Source organism: Elephas maximus, chromosome 3 (genome assembly GCF_024166365.1).
Source record: "Elephas maximus indicus isolate mEleMax1 chromosome 3, mEleMax1 primary haplotype, whole genome shotgun sequence".
Lineage (NCBI taxonomy): Eukaryota > Metazoa > Chordata > Mammalia > Proboscidea > Elephantidae > Elephas > Elephas maximus.
The window spans coordinates 147,056,224-147,074,035 of NC_064821.1; the positions used below are offsets into that span (position 1 = coordinate 147,056,224).

The 17,812-nt window shown below is 42.4% G+C and overlaps 1 protein-coding gene across 1 annotated transcript in view; it reads right to left on the bottom strand.

Moving 5' to 3' along the window:
* The window catches only part of SLC44A3 (solute carrier family 44 member 3), a 115,806-nt gene that overhangs the window by 42,501 nt on the left and 55,493 nt on the right, over positions 1-17,812 (bottom strand). The window contains exons 10-11 of the mRNA XM_049879709.1: positions 9,535-9,700; positions 1,357-1,513 (exon numbers count right to left, since the gene is read on the bottom strand). Coding sequence (XP_049735666.1) covers positions 1,357-1,513; positions 9,535-9,700 — 323 coding nt within the window. The remainder of the gene's footprint in view (positions 1-1,356; positions 1,514-9,534; positions 9,701-17,812) is intronic.

Consider the following 17,812-nt stretch of genomic DNA (forward strand, 5'->3'; position numbering starts at 1 on the left):
GCAGACTTAGGAATGGATCTCATTCATAACCTGGGGACTGCCTGTACATATACACAAGTATATTTAAAATAAAAAGCTCCTTTTTATCTTCAAGGAATTTTTCTTCAAGTTTTCTAAGACTGAAGGATCAATTTAAAAATGCAGGAGTCAGAAGTAGCCAGATTCGGCCTGAACATGGCAATGCTTCTTCAAAAGAAAAAGTCCCAAAAATGTAGCTAGGTGAGAATTTAATAGAAATACAGGAAAATATTCCATGATGAGGGACAATTGTTTAACATACATTTCAAGATAAGGAAGCCAAATAATTTTATGTGAAATTCAATCAATTGTTCCTAATTAATCTATAACTCATATCATCCTTATGTATTTTAAAATGTCAACAATTCAGATTTCTGCTTAAAAGGAAAAATGAAAACAATTCGACATTATAATTATGAACCCACGTGTAAAACTTCCCCAATTTACTGAGGACACATAGCTATACACTAAGTCTGTGAAACTCTGACCAAGTCACTAACCTTGAGGGGGGGGCGGGGGTGGGGAAGAGATTAACATTGTGTGAGAACAGCAAATTTGGGAAAAATCCAATCTTCCCTTGTTTGGCAGGCCAGAAATACCATGAGAACAGCTGTTTTCCTGGTGTTTTGGTTTCCACTGGCATTCATAACCAAATGTGCATGGAAATACAAACCAGGGAGGAGAAAAAACCCCAGGCACAAAAGCCCTACAGTTTTCTGTCTTTTGAGCTGAGATTTAGGTCAGCTAGCTTGCCCACTTCTCTCTCTCAAGCATGCGCAAGCGTGGACCAGTGGACTCACACACACACACACACACACACACTCATTCACACCCTCCCCCTCTTTCCCTCCCTCCTACACACCAGTAACTGCCCTTGGCACCCTCTAGAAAACCCAAAAGGCAGGGAGTATTCTCTCATTAAAACAGAAACAAATATTACTCCTTATCTGAGAGTGTATTTTTTCTTTTTTTAAAGCATGATAAAGGCCCACCAAACCTGTTTAAATTTTATCTTAAGAATTCATTCCATTTGTTCAGCATTTAAATCAGAAGAAAACCCAGCTAACTCAGAATTACTCCTAGATGTCTCTCTCCCCACCCTAACCCCACCATGTTAGAGAAAACCCAACAAACAAAACCATAAACAAAACTGAGACTGGGCAAAAAGGTTTGCTGGGGGTTGGCTGGAGAAGGAAGACCTGAAAGACACAGAAGCCTTCGAGTGGCACTGTCACAGATCGCATTCCTGCCTGTGTGCCCACTGTAGTTTCCAGAAATTAACTTCCCAGTAATTAAGCCATGCACCCACCACTGGTATGTATCAGGGTGCTGCCTTACCTTCTCTTTCAGAGTGTTATAAATGTACATGAGAATGATTCTTGGAATCCTCGCCAAAGTGATTAAAAATGAGCCTTTTACAACTGTTCCTTGATGGTAGCAACAAAGAATGGAGAGAGACGATAGGATTGGGTGATCAGGAGGGTCATTTTTATTCCTGGGAAATGGCAAGAAAGACAGCATTTTAAAAACACTACTTAAAAAGCAATGAAACAACTTCTAGTTCAAATAATCAACAGTGGTAACAGTTTATAAAGCAGCGATGCAATAGGCATTTGGTACATTTTTATACTCCATGGTACCAAAACCCAAACTCATTGTGTCAGGTGCCTCTGAGTTGATTTCGACTCATAGCAACCCTAAAGGACAGAGTGGAGCTGCCCCATAGAATTTCCAAGACTGTAAATCTTTTACGGAAGCATACTGCCATATCTTTCTCTCAAGGAGCTGCTGGTAGGTTCAAACCGCCGACCTTTTGGTTAGCAGCCGGGCACTTAACCACTGTGCCACCAGGGCTCCATTATACCCCATGGTAAGCTAAGGTTAAATTATTTTGGGACTAATTTAATTCCTTTTGGCGGTGCTCAAGCTGCAAACAAATACAGAAGAGAAAAAAAAAAAAAAGAATTCTGATGAGTTAAATAGGTTTGCTCTTCATAACTCCTACCCGCCCCACTAATCTTTTCAGTTGCCTATCTCATTTTCAGAAATTTAATTATATAATAATATGTAAGGTTTAAGTTATGCATGAGCATTCATAAATACTGCTGGCATTAGCTTTGCAATTAAAGTCATCACCAAACTAGCAGGCTCATACTTGGCAGCCAGAGAGATAGCAATGTGCTCCAGCTTAACGCGCAGGAGGAAAGAGCCCCCGATGCTGGCTTCTGCACTGCTCTGAAATCCAGCTGATTTCCACTCTGCTCTTTAAAGGTCACTGCGATGCGAATCATTTACAGGATTTGTCATGACACAGCTTCCAAGAATGTGTACAAGATGGTGCCACAGGCAGTGGAGAAAGTAAGAAAGAACTGAATGGGCGCAGCCTTCACCCTACCCCAAATGCAAAAGATAAAACAAAGGAGGGAGGGCTGAGGCAACCCCTCCACTGACCCGCTCAATTCCTGCTGATGTCGCTTCTAGAAAATGAGGCTCTTTTCCGAGAAGCGACTCCACTGATTCCAAGGGAAGCTTGGTTTCTTCATACTGGATTATTCTACAACTTGCTCTGGTTGCTAACAAGTCACTATGAATCAAGGTTTTGACAAGAGCCTAGGTTTTGAGGGAGGAAAGGAAACCAGCCAGAAATGTTTCAAGAGTTGGCAACGGCCGTATTTTGCTGTTACTTAAATCATCCAAGAAGAAACAGAGAACATGGAAGTAATACTGGGAGCAGATAGCCGCAGGCCAGTTGCCCCGCAAGAAAGGCGATGTGTGTTTCAGCCCAATATTATTTAAAATAGGAAATGCCGGGGAAGCTATTGCTGATATGAATTCATTTTGATCTGATAAACCAAAAGAGTAGTGTGAGCCAGGAAAATCTGACACATTTTTTCCCTTTCCTCCCTTTTTTTTTTTTTTAAGGAAGAATGTTTACTTTTCCATTTAGGAGATTTATGTGCCTTAGACCTTATTATGGTACTCAAGAGGGGATGCAGAGAGAAGAGGACAACACCTGCTTTCCATCTCGTAGGGAAACAAATGATTCATGGGCCACTGTGAATGGGGCCGTGGGGTCTGTTCCTGCAGGTACTGAAATCTGGGGGTTAGGTCTCAGCTTTCCGAGGTTTCCCTGCAATGGGATTAGCCATTTCAGACAGTGGAGTATCTGCACTATCTCAACTTCCCAGGTTCGTAACATCCTGGTTATGACTCCAGGCTCTCCAGGGCTTGGCTGGAAGAAGATGCAAAGGTTCTAGACGGTCAACAGCTGAGTTTTCACGTCATCGTGTCATTCCTCCCCCTCTGTACTGTCTATATGGCTAGTGCCTTTGGCCATCTCTCTGTAACAACCAGCAAAGCCTGCCTTCAGGAAGAGGATCTGATTATACCTGGTGAGGCTTAAAATAATACTTCTCCCTGAACTACCTATATTGTGAGTACTGGCCTAAGGGATGGCAAAAGCGTTAGGCATTTTGGGCAACTCAGTGATGAGTTTATTAGAAGGCTTACTCATCTCCTCTTCAGGGAGCACATTCCGACTGGGCCACATGTACCCCAACTCTGTGGTTGGTGGTAGGTAGTGGTAGTGGGTAGGGAGACTCCAGGATGTATATGTGCACAATGAAACCCAGTGTCCCCTTTGCTTTAAACGGTGAGTGCCTTGAAAGCACTGAAGGTGCCTGGCTCTGTGCCACTGAGCCAGATCCCCAGAACACAACTTAAATTCAAGTCGCTGGACAAACTCAAGTCAGGGACAAAGGGTTAGTGGTTTGATCCATCCAAGTCCTATAACACCTTTGGGTCATGGTTATAAGTACTGTTTTGTAACTACTAGTCCCCCTGGATGACACAGAGCATAAACTAAGTAAGCAACTTCAGGGTCCTAGGAGCAAGTTTGAGCTTTCGTTACATCAGCCGTAACCAATCAGCTGCCTTCAAGCTGATTCCAACTTGTGGTGATTCCACGTGTGTCAGAGCAGAACTGTGCTCCACAGAGTTTTCAATGGCTGATTTTTCAGAAGTAGATTACCAGGCCCTTCTTCTGAGGAGCCTCTGGGTGGATTCAAACCTCCAACCTTTCAGTTAGCAGACATGAGTGTTAACTATTTCCACCAGCTATGGACTTCGGACTAGTGCTCACTATGGAAAATTTATTTTATGCTGAGGTTCCTGGGCCAGTAACAGCTGCATAGGATGGATGGCCTCTAATGTAAAGGTGATCCTGAAAGAAATGTGAACTGTGTGGTCCCCACAGAGACCATATCTCTTACTGCAATTTCTTCCAACAAAATCACTGTAAGATGGGGTTGGGAGGGCTGGGGCGAGGCTATAAGTTTCATCTTTCCAATTCTACAGAGAGTGTAAGTTGTCTTTATTATAAAGAACAGAACTCTTTATTTGTCTTCAGTAACTGTTGTTGTTGTTAGCTGCTATCGAGTTGGTTCCAACTCACAGTGGCCCCATGAGCGACAGAATGAAACACTGCCCAGTCCTGTGCTATCCTCATAACAGTTGCTATGTTTGAGCTCACTGTTGCAGCCACTGTGTCAATCCATCTTTTTGAGGGTCTTCCTCCATTTCACTGACCCTGTATTTTACCAAGCATATGTCCTTCTCCAGGGACTGGTCCCTCCTGATAACATGTCCAAAGTATGTGAGACAAAGTCTTGCCATCACTGATTCTAAGAAGCATTCTGGCTGTACTTCTTTCAAGACAGATTTGTTTGTTCTTCTGGCAGTCCATGGTATATTCAATATTCTTCACCAACACCATAATTCAAAGGCATCAATTCTTTTTGGTTTTCCTTGGCTTGAATCAGGTGTACCTAAATAAGGAACTCTCGTTAGGGTTAGGGAATTCATCTCAGTCACCTGTCTAAATTCCTTAGGCTCTGCTATGAATCCATTTCCTCATGGGCTTCTCAGCAGACCCAGAAACATCTGGAAACCACCTTTTGAATATCTGAAAATGATGATGAAGTCACAGCTCAAATGTCCCTTCCTCAAGTTGAACACTTGTAGCTCCCTCCTGTCACATCTGCACAGCATCTTTATGCCTCTCAGTTGACATCTCTTCCAGCAAATGGCTGTAAAGGTAAATGTTACAGGCTGCTCATATACTGGTACTTGATGGTCTTTGTATGAACTCTTCAGCCCTCTTAGTGCTTTAAATGAATGACAAAGATGAATGCATCTCGCTGTATTTACTGATCCTCACCCTACATGCAGGTCAGAACACAGGATTACAGAATTCTGAACTTTAGATAAGGAAAAACCCTGAAATTTCAAAACTACGCAGAAAATCAAAAAGAAAGCAGGACTCTTTAGCAAATGGAATAGTAATGTTAAAAATGAATCACTATGCATTTTATTTTGAATTAGTTTTATATGAAGATCATACATGAAATATATTGAAAAGTCAAATAGTACTACTAGACTGAACAGAACAAACAGCAGTTTTCTTCCTCCACCCCTAATTCTCTCTCCCTTTATTTTAGTTGTTTTTCTGGTACTCACTCCGTACTTCTAGATGACATGTTCCTAGAGCTATTTTTTATATTCTTCAGCTTTAGGTATTATTTACCAACGGCCGACTGTGGAAGATGAAGGTTTGGTTCTCTTACACAGCCTCACCACCTCCTCTGCCAACACATAATTTCCCATCCTCCCACCCCCATATACTTATACTGTAGTTTTTAGTTAATGTTTAGTGTTTGCATTATCAGTACATGAATAGCATTCACAACTGATCTGAGTAACGTACTCCAATTATATTTCCTCTCCTGTACAACTTTTGGTGTTTCCTGAAGTTAACAACTATTTCGCACTCCTTTTCTCACTTGGTTTTCCATACGCTTCCCCAAAAGCTTCACCAAAGTGTGAATTATTTCTCAATATGTGTCAACACATCGGGTATTGTCTCAGTCTCAGTTTCTGTTCTTAAGAAACTGAGCCCACTGCCCTCCTGCTCCACCCTGGTCAGGCTGCTTTCTATGCCAGCTGCACAGCTACCCTCCTGGGAATTCCCTGCCCTTCTTGTCTGTTTTGGAGCCCCTGTGTCCTGGAACTCATGTCTTCCTCCTTGGCTTACTCATTAGTTTCAGTGGGTAAAATCTTTCCTGAGAAAGGATTTATGGAAGAGGAATCTTTTGGGACTTTACATGACTGAATATAGCCTTATTCTCCTTTACCCTTGATTGATAATATGGACAGGTACAGAATTCTTAGGTTGGAAATAATCTTTCCTGAGAATTTTGGCAGCCTTGCTCCACTGTCTTACTGATTTAGAGTTGCTGTTGAAAAGTCAGATCCCATTCTGATTCTTGATCCTTTGCATGTGACCTGTTTTTCCCTCTGGAAGCTTCTAGGATCTTCTCTTTACTCATGTCCTCCAGGCCTAGAAATTTTTCTTTGATAATTCCTCCTCTTTTTTCTTTGTTCTCTATTTCTGGAATTCATATTGATTCAATATTGGGTCTCCCTGGATTTATCTTCTAACTTTTCATCTTTTCACATTTCTTTTCCATCTCCTTGTCTTTTTGATCTACCTTCTGGAAGAGTTCTTCAGCTTTATGTTTCAATCCTTCAATAGTAATTTTTGACTTCTGCAATCTTTTTTTTTTTTTTTTACTAAGAGGTCTTTCTCGTTCTCCCGTTATTCCTTTTTTTTGTTTTGTTTTGGTTCTTATTTAATGGATGCAATATTTCTTTAAGATATTATAGTTCTGTTTGTTTTTTGTAGTTTTCTTTCGTTACCTGCATTGTCTCAGTTTTCTGTAAATTGTTTTGTTCATTTTGATCTCTTTCTTTTACTAGAAGCTTTATTCAAATGTTTAATAACTGTTCACAAAAAGTTCATATTTAACAGTGGGGCACTGGAGAGTGAACTGGGAGCTCTGTGAGGGGCACTGCTCATTGACTGTTGAGATTTCCTGTCTGTTTAAGAGTCAGGGAACCAAGCCACTTCATTGAGGAACCCCCGTATGGCACTATCTACAGGTCTTTATTTGGGATTCGACAGTTTCTCCAGGGAAATAATCTTCCAACCTCCTACTAGAGGATATAAACCTGACTCGAATTTGAGTTGGTGGGGGGTTGTCCTCATTAGTCAGTATTTCAACTTTAACTCCCCCCACCCTGTATTCAGTTCAGAGCCTTGCCCCAGCCACACCAGACACTAAGTCCACATGCTTGCAGGTTTGTATTTCCAGAGAGCAAACCTCCAGTCTTTTGCTGATGTGAAGGAACATGCTGGGGGTCTAACTGCTTCTTAGGAAGACTTCTAACTAATCTCTGGAAGCACATTTTACACTTGAATTCCTGAGCTTTTCTAAGCTTTGTGGCTCAAGTCAGCCTGGATCTTATTCGTATGCCCTCACCTACACAACACATAAGACAGGCAGGCCTCTCAGCTTTTTTCCCCAGTCTGTTGATCGTCAGCATTTGTCCCTCCTCTCTTCACCTTTCGGCCTCTGGTTGATGTCTCTTAATCACTGCCACTGCCTCTCTGTTTCTCAATGTCCTTGTGTGTTCATGTCTTTTTTAACTCTTTCACATTTTTGGGGGTAGGAGGGGTGGAGATAAATGCATATGCTTAACTGGAAATCCAATCAAAAGATGTTTCAAATCAAAAGCCTTCATTGAAGACGCCTTGTGTAGTTATTCTAAGATAACTCAAAAATCACTGTAGTCAGACAGATGCTACCTGCCAGCCAATGTCGTTATAATAACCCCTCCTCTCCTACACAGAAGCAACAAACACCACCCACCTCCAGCTGCTTAGAGGTTCTCAGTGCCCAGAGAACCAGGCTCTTCGTGGGTCCTCTAGAGTCTTTAATGAGGGAGGCTCCCCAACGGCACCACTATATTAAAAACCCACAGTGCTCTTTATCAGCAGGAGGTAACTGCTCTCCGGTATGAATCATCCCTGGTTGCCTTGGTTAACCCCATGAACACTCATGTTTATCTCCTCATTTGGTTGGAGAGACTACAGGAGGATCAGCCCTATCGGGAGTAAACTTCCTGCCTGAGTCCAACCCTATCATTGTCCTGGCCGTGCTCTTCTTGCCTGCCATCTTATCATTGCCCCATAGAGAGTTACACATACAAACAAGAGGTAAAGGGCTTAGATGTGTGTGTGTCTCCTCAATTATTTTGATGAGGTAATGGGGTATAAACACTTTAAATATCATGATGAACACAGAAGCAAGTAATTAATTCAATAGTACTTAACCATATGAGGAACCCTGGTGGCGCAGTGGTTAAGAGCTTGGCTGCTTACCAAAAGGTCACCCATTTGAATCCACCAGCCACTCCTTGGAAACCCTAAGGGGCAGTTCTACTCCGTCCCGTAGGGTCAGTATGGGTTGGAAACAACTCGATGGCAAGAGGTTTGGTATTTTTTTGGTAACTATATGAACACTGGAAACCCTGGTGGCACAGTGGTTAAGAGTTCGGCTGCTAACCAAAAGGTTAGCAATTTGAATCCACCAGGTGATCCTTGGAAACCCTGTGGGACAATTCTACTGTATCCTGTAGGGTCACTGCAAGTTGGAATCGACTCGATGGCAACGGGTTATATGAACATTAATTGTATTTTATAATGACATACAACTCCTTTAAGATTTAAATTGTTTTCCAAGCAAATATTCTTCTCATTTTACATAGCATAAAATGAGGCTCACAGAACTTATTGAAGTGTGTTCAAAATAGACCAGTAATTTTTTTTTTTAAGTTCTAAGTCAACAGAAATGACTATTTACCATAATATCCAAAGGTGGAAACAACTTAGACGTCCATCAACAGCTGAATGAATAAGCAAAATGTGGTCTACACATACTATGGAACACTATTCAGCTACAAAGAAAAATGAAGTCCTGATACATGCCACAATACAGGCGAACACTATACTAAGTGAAATAAGTCAGTCACAAAAGGACAGATACTGTAAGATCCCACTTATATGAAATACCTAGAATATGAAACATATACAGACCAAAGTTTATTGGTGGTTAGCAGGTGTGGGAGGGGCAGGGAAAGGGTTGTCATTGCTTAGGGGGCACTGAGTTTCTGTTGATGGTGATGGAGTAATTTGGTAGTAAGGGCTGTACAACATAAGGAATCTAATCAGTGTCACTGACTGTGCACATAAAAACATTAAATTGTTTTGCAAATGGCAAATGTTTTGTTATATATATTTTGTACCACAATAAAACAATAAAACAATAAAAAAGTGGATATTTACATGAGAGACCAATCCTTCCTTTCAGATATCTTTCAATTCTCAGCAATACGATCACTTCTCTTTTTGGTATCTGTCTGAATGTTCTAGCAAAAGGTCTTGGAAATTGACAGGTTTACTTTCTCACCACCAAATGTGCATCCAGTCTAATTTTTAGCTGTCTTTTACTCTTGCCAACCCCTTGTAAAGGTTATGTCAAAACTCCCAAACTATCTTTTGTAATGCCCAACATGAGCCAAACAGACAAACCAAGAGGAGTAAAATGCTGGACCTACCTGTTGAAATAACAAGTAACCACAGCCCCAGCGACAGTCATGTGCTGGCACGCGAGGATGAATTCGCTCGTCCAAATGAGGCCAATTAAATGGTACCACCACATATACCGAATGCCCCAAAAAGGCTTATATTTCACTTGGCCACCTTCAATGACCCGGGCAGCTCCTAAAGTTTAAAACATAAACATGTTTCACACCAAAGTTTTCCTAAGCAAAAGACTGGAAGATGGTTCAACAAGTCTCCCTCCCTCATGCTCGGCCTTCAGCCTCACGTGGAACATAGACGCCAGCATAAAGTTTGAAGTACCCACCACAATTCAAAGAACACACATTCAACTTGTAAATAACACCAACAACAGTAACTGCAGCAATGGATTGTAGGCAATTTGCAAGACATTTCATGTCCTCTAATACTGACACTTCCAGTAACCCAGTGCCGTCGAGTCGATTCCGACTCATAGCGATCCTATAGGACAGAGTAGAAGTGCCCCATACAGTTTCCAAGGAATGCCTGGTGGATTTGAACTGCCGACCCTTTGGTTAGCAGCCGTAGCACTTAACCGCTACGCCACCAGGGTTTCCCAGTACTGACACTAGTCCCTCATTATAGACGTGGAGACTGAGGTTTGGAAGAAACAAGTACCTTTGGTAAAGTCTTCACTGCTCCTTATTGGTAGATGGGGAATATAAACCCGGGCACATCAGACTCTAAAACCCACAATTTTTCTACCCCACCACTTTGTGAGGCAAACTAAACTTGTTATGATGATGACACCACACAAAGCTGTCAGGACTGTGTTCTAAAAACCTACTTCACCAAACGTTTGGGCTTTGTAAAAGAGACAAGGATCTTCATTTTTTTTTCAAAGAGATTCATTTCAGGTCTTATTTAAAGAGCAAGCTCTCCTAACACATATAAACTGTCTACTGGGCCTCATCGTTAAGCCTCCTAATTTTAAATCTCAGCTTCGCTTCTTCCTGCTTGGCCTGGGACAAGCTATTTGGCTGCTGGGAGTATCAGTATCTTCATCTGTAATACTCATTTCCCGATTTAGATGGCGTGAGATTACCTGGTAAGTACCTAGTATAGGGCCTGGCTCACAGAAATATCACTCCATAGGTGATGATGGTAATTATTATTATTAAATTTCAGGAGCTCAGTACTGTATCAAACTGACGCAGGCAGGGTAGTTCTAATAGCGCTCTGCCATTCACATGGGGCTGTTCCCTGCTTCCTTTTCCCTCATCCAAAGAAGTCTTCAAATTAACTCTGCAGACACTTTTAAATCCAAATCCCAGTCTCTGTGGCTGCATTTGATTTCTAGATGGCCTTGTGCTATGGATTTTTAAATAATTTATTTATGCCCTGGTGGTGCAGTGGTTAAGCACTCAGCTGCTAACCAAAAGGCTGGCGGTTCAACCATCAGCCACTCTACAGGAGAAGGATGTGGCAGTCTGCTTCTGTAAAGATTACAGCCTAGGAAACCCTATGGGGCAGTTCTGCTCTGTCCTGTAGGGTTGCTATAAGTCGGAATTGACTCGATGGCAATGGGTTTATTCAAAATAACTTATCGTAAGTAAGAGGATGAGCACTTTTGTCATTGGAGACACAACTTGAACAACATTTAAAGATGGTTTCATATTTCCTGTCATAGCTATTTTTAGGTTTATCATTTATCTATTTTTAAACACAACAGGATCTGTGTGCAAAGGAAGTGGGAGAAGATAATCATGCTGTAGAGCAACACTGATCCCACAGACTAAGGCTGGTTTTCATTCCTTACACTCTGCTGAACAAGAGTTACATTGTGAGAAAGAGCGCAACAACTCTATTTACAGAGAGAAGTTTATATTTTATCAAATACTAGGCTCATTTTGGCTGGGAGGCAATCTGTTTCAGGTAAGAAAAAGAAAATTCAGGTAAGGCGCTGATAAATGGTTATGCTTTTCGAAATTGGGCGTGTTTCAGAAAAAAAATTCCTGACTCCAAAGGAGCTGACGCGCCACAAATAGAGCACATGTTGAGGTTGATGAGGCCGGTGGAGACTTTGAGACGTGCTCTCTGAAATATCACAAGTGCTGCGGGTCAGCGGACAAGCACACTGCTCCTCCTACAAGGCCCATGAGTCCCTGCGACGGACTGCAGTTACACAAGAATAGGTTCACAACATCACACAGGGTTTGACATTTTCACAGAATAGGAAAAATGGTTTCCTCAGACACCAACAAAAGGCACGTACGAACGGCCTGGATGCTGAGGGAGAACCTTCGCTCCACTTGGCTGCCCTGTGTGTCAATGGTGCAGTCATACACGTCCAAGCCTGGCAACGCTGGGGACAGTGGTCAGCGAGTGGAGCAGCTAAAATGATAAGTTGAGATCCATTTAGGCCGTGGAGACCTTTGACATTCCCTGAGGAAGCAGAACCAACAAGTTACTTTGGAGTGATCGCTCTTGTTTTTGAACATCCTATGGAAGCCAACTTCTATTTGTTCCTTTGGATTTTTTTTTACTAGGCTGCTTAGCTTTTACTTTAGGGCAGGGTTTCTCAACTTCAGCACTGACTGACTTTTTGGACTAGGTAATTCTCTTCATTATGGGGGGGCTGTCTTGGTCATTGTAGGATGTTTAGCAGCATCTCTGGCCTCTACCCACTAGGTGCCAGTAGCACCCCCCATCCCTCCCCAGCTATGATAATCAAAAATATCTCTACGCATGAAAACATTCCCTGGGGGACGGGAAGGTTGGCCGTCCCTGGTTGAGAATCACCACTTTAAACAAACATTCTCCCAAGAATCAGGTGCCCTGGCTTTAGGGTGAAAGCCTGGAAAAAGAAGCCTGAGATAGCCGCCAGCCCATGGGTGGGGCAGGCCTGTTTATGCACATGGCTGCCCTCTCCTGGATGGCTGTGTCAGTGCAGGCACGATCCCCTCAACAGACCAGCTCTTTGTTACTATGACTAAAAGAGTGTGATGCTAAAGGGTGTTGATGGGAACTGGACTACAGACAGATCCCAGGACAGGATGGATTTCAGGGACGGTGGTGGGAAGAGCAATGAACTGAGAGAAGGCTTATGTTCCAGTCTCAGCTTTGACATGTGTGACAAGCAATCTGGACCTCAGATGGCTCATATTAAAGATGGAGAGGTAGGACACGACAAAGTCTGTGGCAGAGGTTACAGGCTTGGGCTTGAGAGCCACGCAGGCAGAGATTCACATCTCCACACTGCCCCCTACCGGCCTACCAACCTCAGGCAAGTTATGGGACTTTTTAAATCTGTTTTATTCTGTAATCTGAGCATACTAATACTAGTATAAATACTTTTTGTTCCCTTGGTGAGTCTGGCCAGTCTTATTACTGTAAATGTCATATACACAGCTGAGGATTAAATAGGCAAGGCACTTAGACCAGTGCCTGGTACAAAGTGAAGTGCCATATATGGTTAGAGGTGCAAATAGAAAGGTTGCTAATTAGAGTCCACCCAGAGGTACACTCAGAAAGGCCTGGTGATTTACCGCTGAAAACTCAGCCATTGAAAACTCTATGGAGCATGGCTCTACTTTGACACGTGAGGTTGCCACAAGTCAGAGTTGACTTGACAGCAACTGGTTTTATAGGTATGATTCCAGTTCTGAAATCAATAAATATGTATTGAGCATCTACTGCATGCTGGCATTAAGCTGGACATTAGCTATCGGGGAAAAAAAAGGAAAGAAGAAAAAAAATCTACACAGTCTACTCATCTCCCCTTCTCCTGGACAACTCTTTTTAATTTTTCCTCCAACCTCCAAGAGCTTCCTTCCTATCCTCACTCAGAGCCAATGACTTCACTTCCTGTTTCTCTGAGAAAACTGCAGCAATCATAAGACCTCTGTGAATGCCCACCCCCAAATCAACCCTCTATCTGCATACGCCTGTAATTTCCCCACAACCTTAGGATTATAAATCATCCACCAGCCTAAGCCAAGCCCTCCACTAGATCTCGTCCTTTCTCACGTACTTGAGGATATCTTCTCAGCAACTCTCCTTGTCTGTCTCGCTTCATCAAAACATTCCTCTCTATTAAATCATTCTTTTTTTTAAAAAAAAATTTATCGTCCTTTAAGTGAAAGTTTACAAATCAAGTCAGTCTCTCACACAAAAACTTATATACACCTTACTACATACTCCCAATTGCTCTCTCCCTAATGAGACAGCCCACTCTCTCCCTCCACTCTCTCTTTTGTGTCCATTTCACCAGATTCTAACCCCCTCTACCCTCTCATTTCCCCTCCAGGGAGGAGATGCCAACATAGTCTCAAGTGTCCACCTGATCCAAGAAGCTCACTCCTCACCAGCATCCCTCTCCAACCCATTGTCCAGTCCAGTCCGTGTCTGAAGAGTTGGCTTTGGGAATGATTCCTGTCCTGGGCCAACAGAAGGTCTGGGGGCCATGACCACCGGGGTCATTCCAGTCTCAGTCAGACCAGTAAGTCTGGTCTTTTCACGAGAATTTGGAATCTGCATCCCACTGCTCTTCTGCTCCCTCAGGGGTTCTCTGTTGTATTCCCTGTCAGGGCAGTCATCGGTTATAGCCAGGCACCTTCTAGCCCTTCTGGTCTCAGGTTGATGTAGTCTCTGGTTTATGGGCTCCTTTCTATCTCTTGGGCTCATAATTACCTTCAGTCTTTGGTGTTCTTCATTCTCCTTTACTCCAGGTGAGTTGAGGCCAATTGATGCATCTTAGATGGCTGCTTGTTAGTGTTTAAGCCCCCAGACACCGCTCTCCAAAGTGGGATGCAGAATGTTTTCTTAATAGATTTTATTATGCCAGTTGACTTAAATGTCCCTTGAAACCACGATCCCCAAACCCCTTGCCCCTGCTACACTGGCCTTCGAAGCATTCAGTTTATTCAGGAAGCTTCTTTGCTTTTGGTTTAGTCCAGTTGTGCTGACCTCCCTTGTATTGTGTTGTCTTTCCCATCACCTAAAGTAGTTCTTATCTACTATCTAATTAGTGAATACCCCTCTCCCACACTCCCTCCCTTCCCCTTCTTGTAGCCATCAAAGAATGTTTTCTTCTCTGTTTAAGCTATTCCTCGAGTTCTTATAAAAGTAGTCTCACATAATATTTGTCCTTTTGCAACTGACTAATTTCACTCAGCATAATGCCTTCCAGATTCCTCCATGTTATGAAATGTTTCACAGATTCATCACTGTTCTTTATCAATGCACAGTATTCCATTGTGTGAATATACCATAATTTATTCATCCGTTGATGGGCACCTTGGTTGTTTCCAGCTTTTTGCTATTGTAATCAATGCTGCAATGAACATGGGTGTGCATATATCTGTTTGTGTAAAGGCTCTTATTTCTCTAGGATATATTCCAAGGAGCAGGATTGCTGGGTCATATAGTAGTTCTATTTCTAGCTTTTTAAGGAAGTGCCAAATCGATTTCCAAAGTGGTTGTACCATTTTACATTCCTACCAGCAGTGTAAAAGTGTTCCAATCTCTCCACAGCCTCTCCAACATTTATTATTTTGTATTTTTTGGAGTAATGCCAGCCTTGTTGGAGTGAGATGGAATCTCATTGTAGTTTTGATTTGCATTTCTCTAATGGGTAATGATTGTGGAATCGACTCAAGGGCAGTGGGTTTAATGATCCTGAGCATCTCCTCATGTATGTTAGCTCCGGGAATGTCTTCTTTAGTGAAGGGTCTGTTCATATCTTTTGCCCATTTTTTAAATTGGGTTATTTGTCTTTTTGTAGTTGAGTTTTTGCAGTATCATACAGATTTTAGAGATCAGGTGCTGATCGGAAATGTCACAGCTAAAAACTTTTTCCCAGTCTGTAGGCAATCTTTTTATTCTTTTGGTGAAGTCTTTGGATGAGCATAGGTGTTTGATTTTTAGGAGCCCTTAATTATTCTTCTGCATTGTTAGTAATATTTTGTATACTGTTTATGCCATGTATTAGGGCTCCTAACGCTGTCCCTATTTTTTCTTCCATGATCTTTACTGTTTTAGTTTTTCTATGTAGGCCTTTGATCCAGCCTGAGCTCATTTTTCTACATGGAGTGAGGTATGGGCTTTGTTTTGTTTTTTTGCAAATGGATATGAAGTTATGCCAGCACCATTTGTTAAAAAGACTGTCTTTTCCCCCATTTAAATCTTTTGGGGCCTTTGTCAAATATCAACTGCTCATATGAGGATGGATTTATGTCTGGATTCTCAATTTTGCTCCATTGGTCTATGTATCTGTTGTTGTACAGTTCCAGGCCATTTTGACTACTGTGCTGGTATACTAGGTTCTAAAATCTGGTAGAGTTAAGGCCTCCCACTTTGTTCTTCTTTTTCAGTAATACTTCCTTTATCTGGAGCCCCTTTCCCTTCCAATTGAAGTTGGTGATTTGTTTCTCCATCTCACCAAAAAATGTTGTTGGAATTTGGATCAGAATTGCATTAAATCTATAGATCGGTTTTGGTAGAAAATACTTTTTTTATAATTTTCCATTCATCCAGTTTTCCTATCCCTTCCTGCCTTCACTTTTGGGCTTGTGTGCCCATTTAGTCTCGTATACATGATTGAACTACGAAGCACTTTCCTCGGGTATGTCACTCTTTGCCCTATAGATCTGACTAATCTTTGGCTGAAGAGTTAAACTTGAGAGTGACTTCAGTATTGAGTTAAAAGGGTGTAGAGCCATACTCTCAAGGTTTCTCCAGTCTCTGTCAGACCAGCATTCTGGACTTTTTTTTTTTTTTTTGAGAATTTGGACTTTGGCTACATTTTTCTCCCACTCTGTCCAGGACCCTCTACTGTGATCCCTGTCAGAGCAGTTGGTGGTGGCAGCCGGGCACCATCTAATTGTTCTAGGCTCGGTCTGGTGGAACTGGGGTAGTTGTGTTCCATTAGTCCTTTGGACTAATCTTTCCCTTTTGTCTTTGCTTTTCTTCATTCTCCTTTGCTCCAGCCAGAATGTGACCAGTAGATGTATCTAGATGGCCGCTCACAGGCTTTTAGAACCCCAGATGCTACCCACCACAGTCAGAATTAGAACATTTTCTTTATAAATTATATTAGGCCAATTGAGCTAAGTGTTCCCTGAGACCATGGTTCCCAGCCCTCAGCCACTAACTTGGTCCCTCAAGGAGTTTGGATGTGTCTGTGAAGGTTCTGGGACTTTGCCTTAGTCAAGTTGTGCTGATTTCCCCAGTATTGTGTAGTATCTTACCCTTCACGAAAATTACCACCTTTCTCCTATCTAGTTAGTGTTTTTCCCTCCCCACCTCTCCTCTCCCTCATAACCATCAAAGATTCTTTCTGTGTGTAAACCTTTTCATGAGTTTTTTTTTATTATGCTTTAAGTGAAAGTTTACAAATCAAGTCTCTCATACAAAAATTTATATATACCTCACTATGTACTCCTGCTACGGCTGCTAACCAAAAGGCGAGCAGTTCAAATACGCCAGGTGCTCCTTGGAAACTCTATGGGGCAGTTCTACCCTGTCCTATAGGGTCGCTATGAGTCAGAATCGACTCGATGGCAATGGGTTTTTTTGTGTGGATGTACTCCTAGTTGCTCTCCCACTAATGAGACAGGCCATTCCTTCTCTGCACCCGTATTCCCCATGGCCTTTTCACCAGCTCCTGTCCCCCTCTGCCTTCTCATCTCCCCTCCAGACATGAGCTGCCGACATAGTCTCATGTGTCTACTTGACCCAAGAAGCTCACTCCTCACCAGTATCATTTTCTATCTTATAGTCCAGTCTAATCCCTGTATGAAGAGTTGGCTTTGGGAATGGTTCCAGTTCTGGGCTAACAGAAGGTCTGGGGACCACGACCTCTGGGGTCCTTCTAGTCTCAGTCAGACCATTAAGTCTGGTCTTTTTACAAGAATTTGAGGTCTGCATCCCACTGCTCTCCTGCTCCATCACGGATTCTTTGTTGTGTTCCCTGTCAGGGCAGTCATCGATTGTAGCCAGGCACCATCTAGTTCTTCTGGTCTCAGGCTGATGTAGTCTCTGATTTATGTGGCCCTTTCTGTCTCTTGGACTCATAATTACCTTGTGTCTTTGGTGTTCTTCATTCTCCTTTGCTCCAGGTGGGCTGAGATCAATTGACCTTAGATGGCCACTCGCTAGCGTTTAAGACCCCAGAGGCCACTCACCAAAGTGGGATGCAGAATGCTTTCTTAATAGATTTTATTATGCCAATTGACCTAGATGTCCCCTGAAACCATGGCCCCCAGACATCCACCCCTGCTACTCTGGTCTTTAAAGAGTTTGGTTTATTGA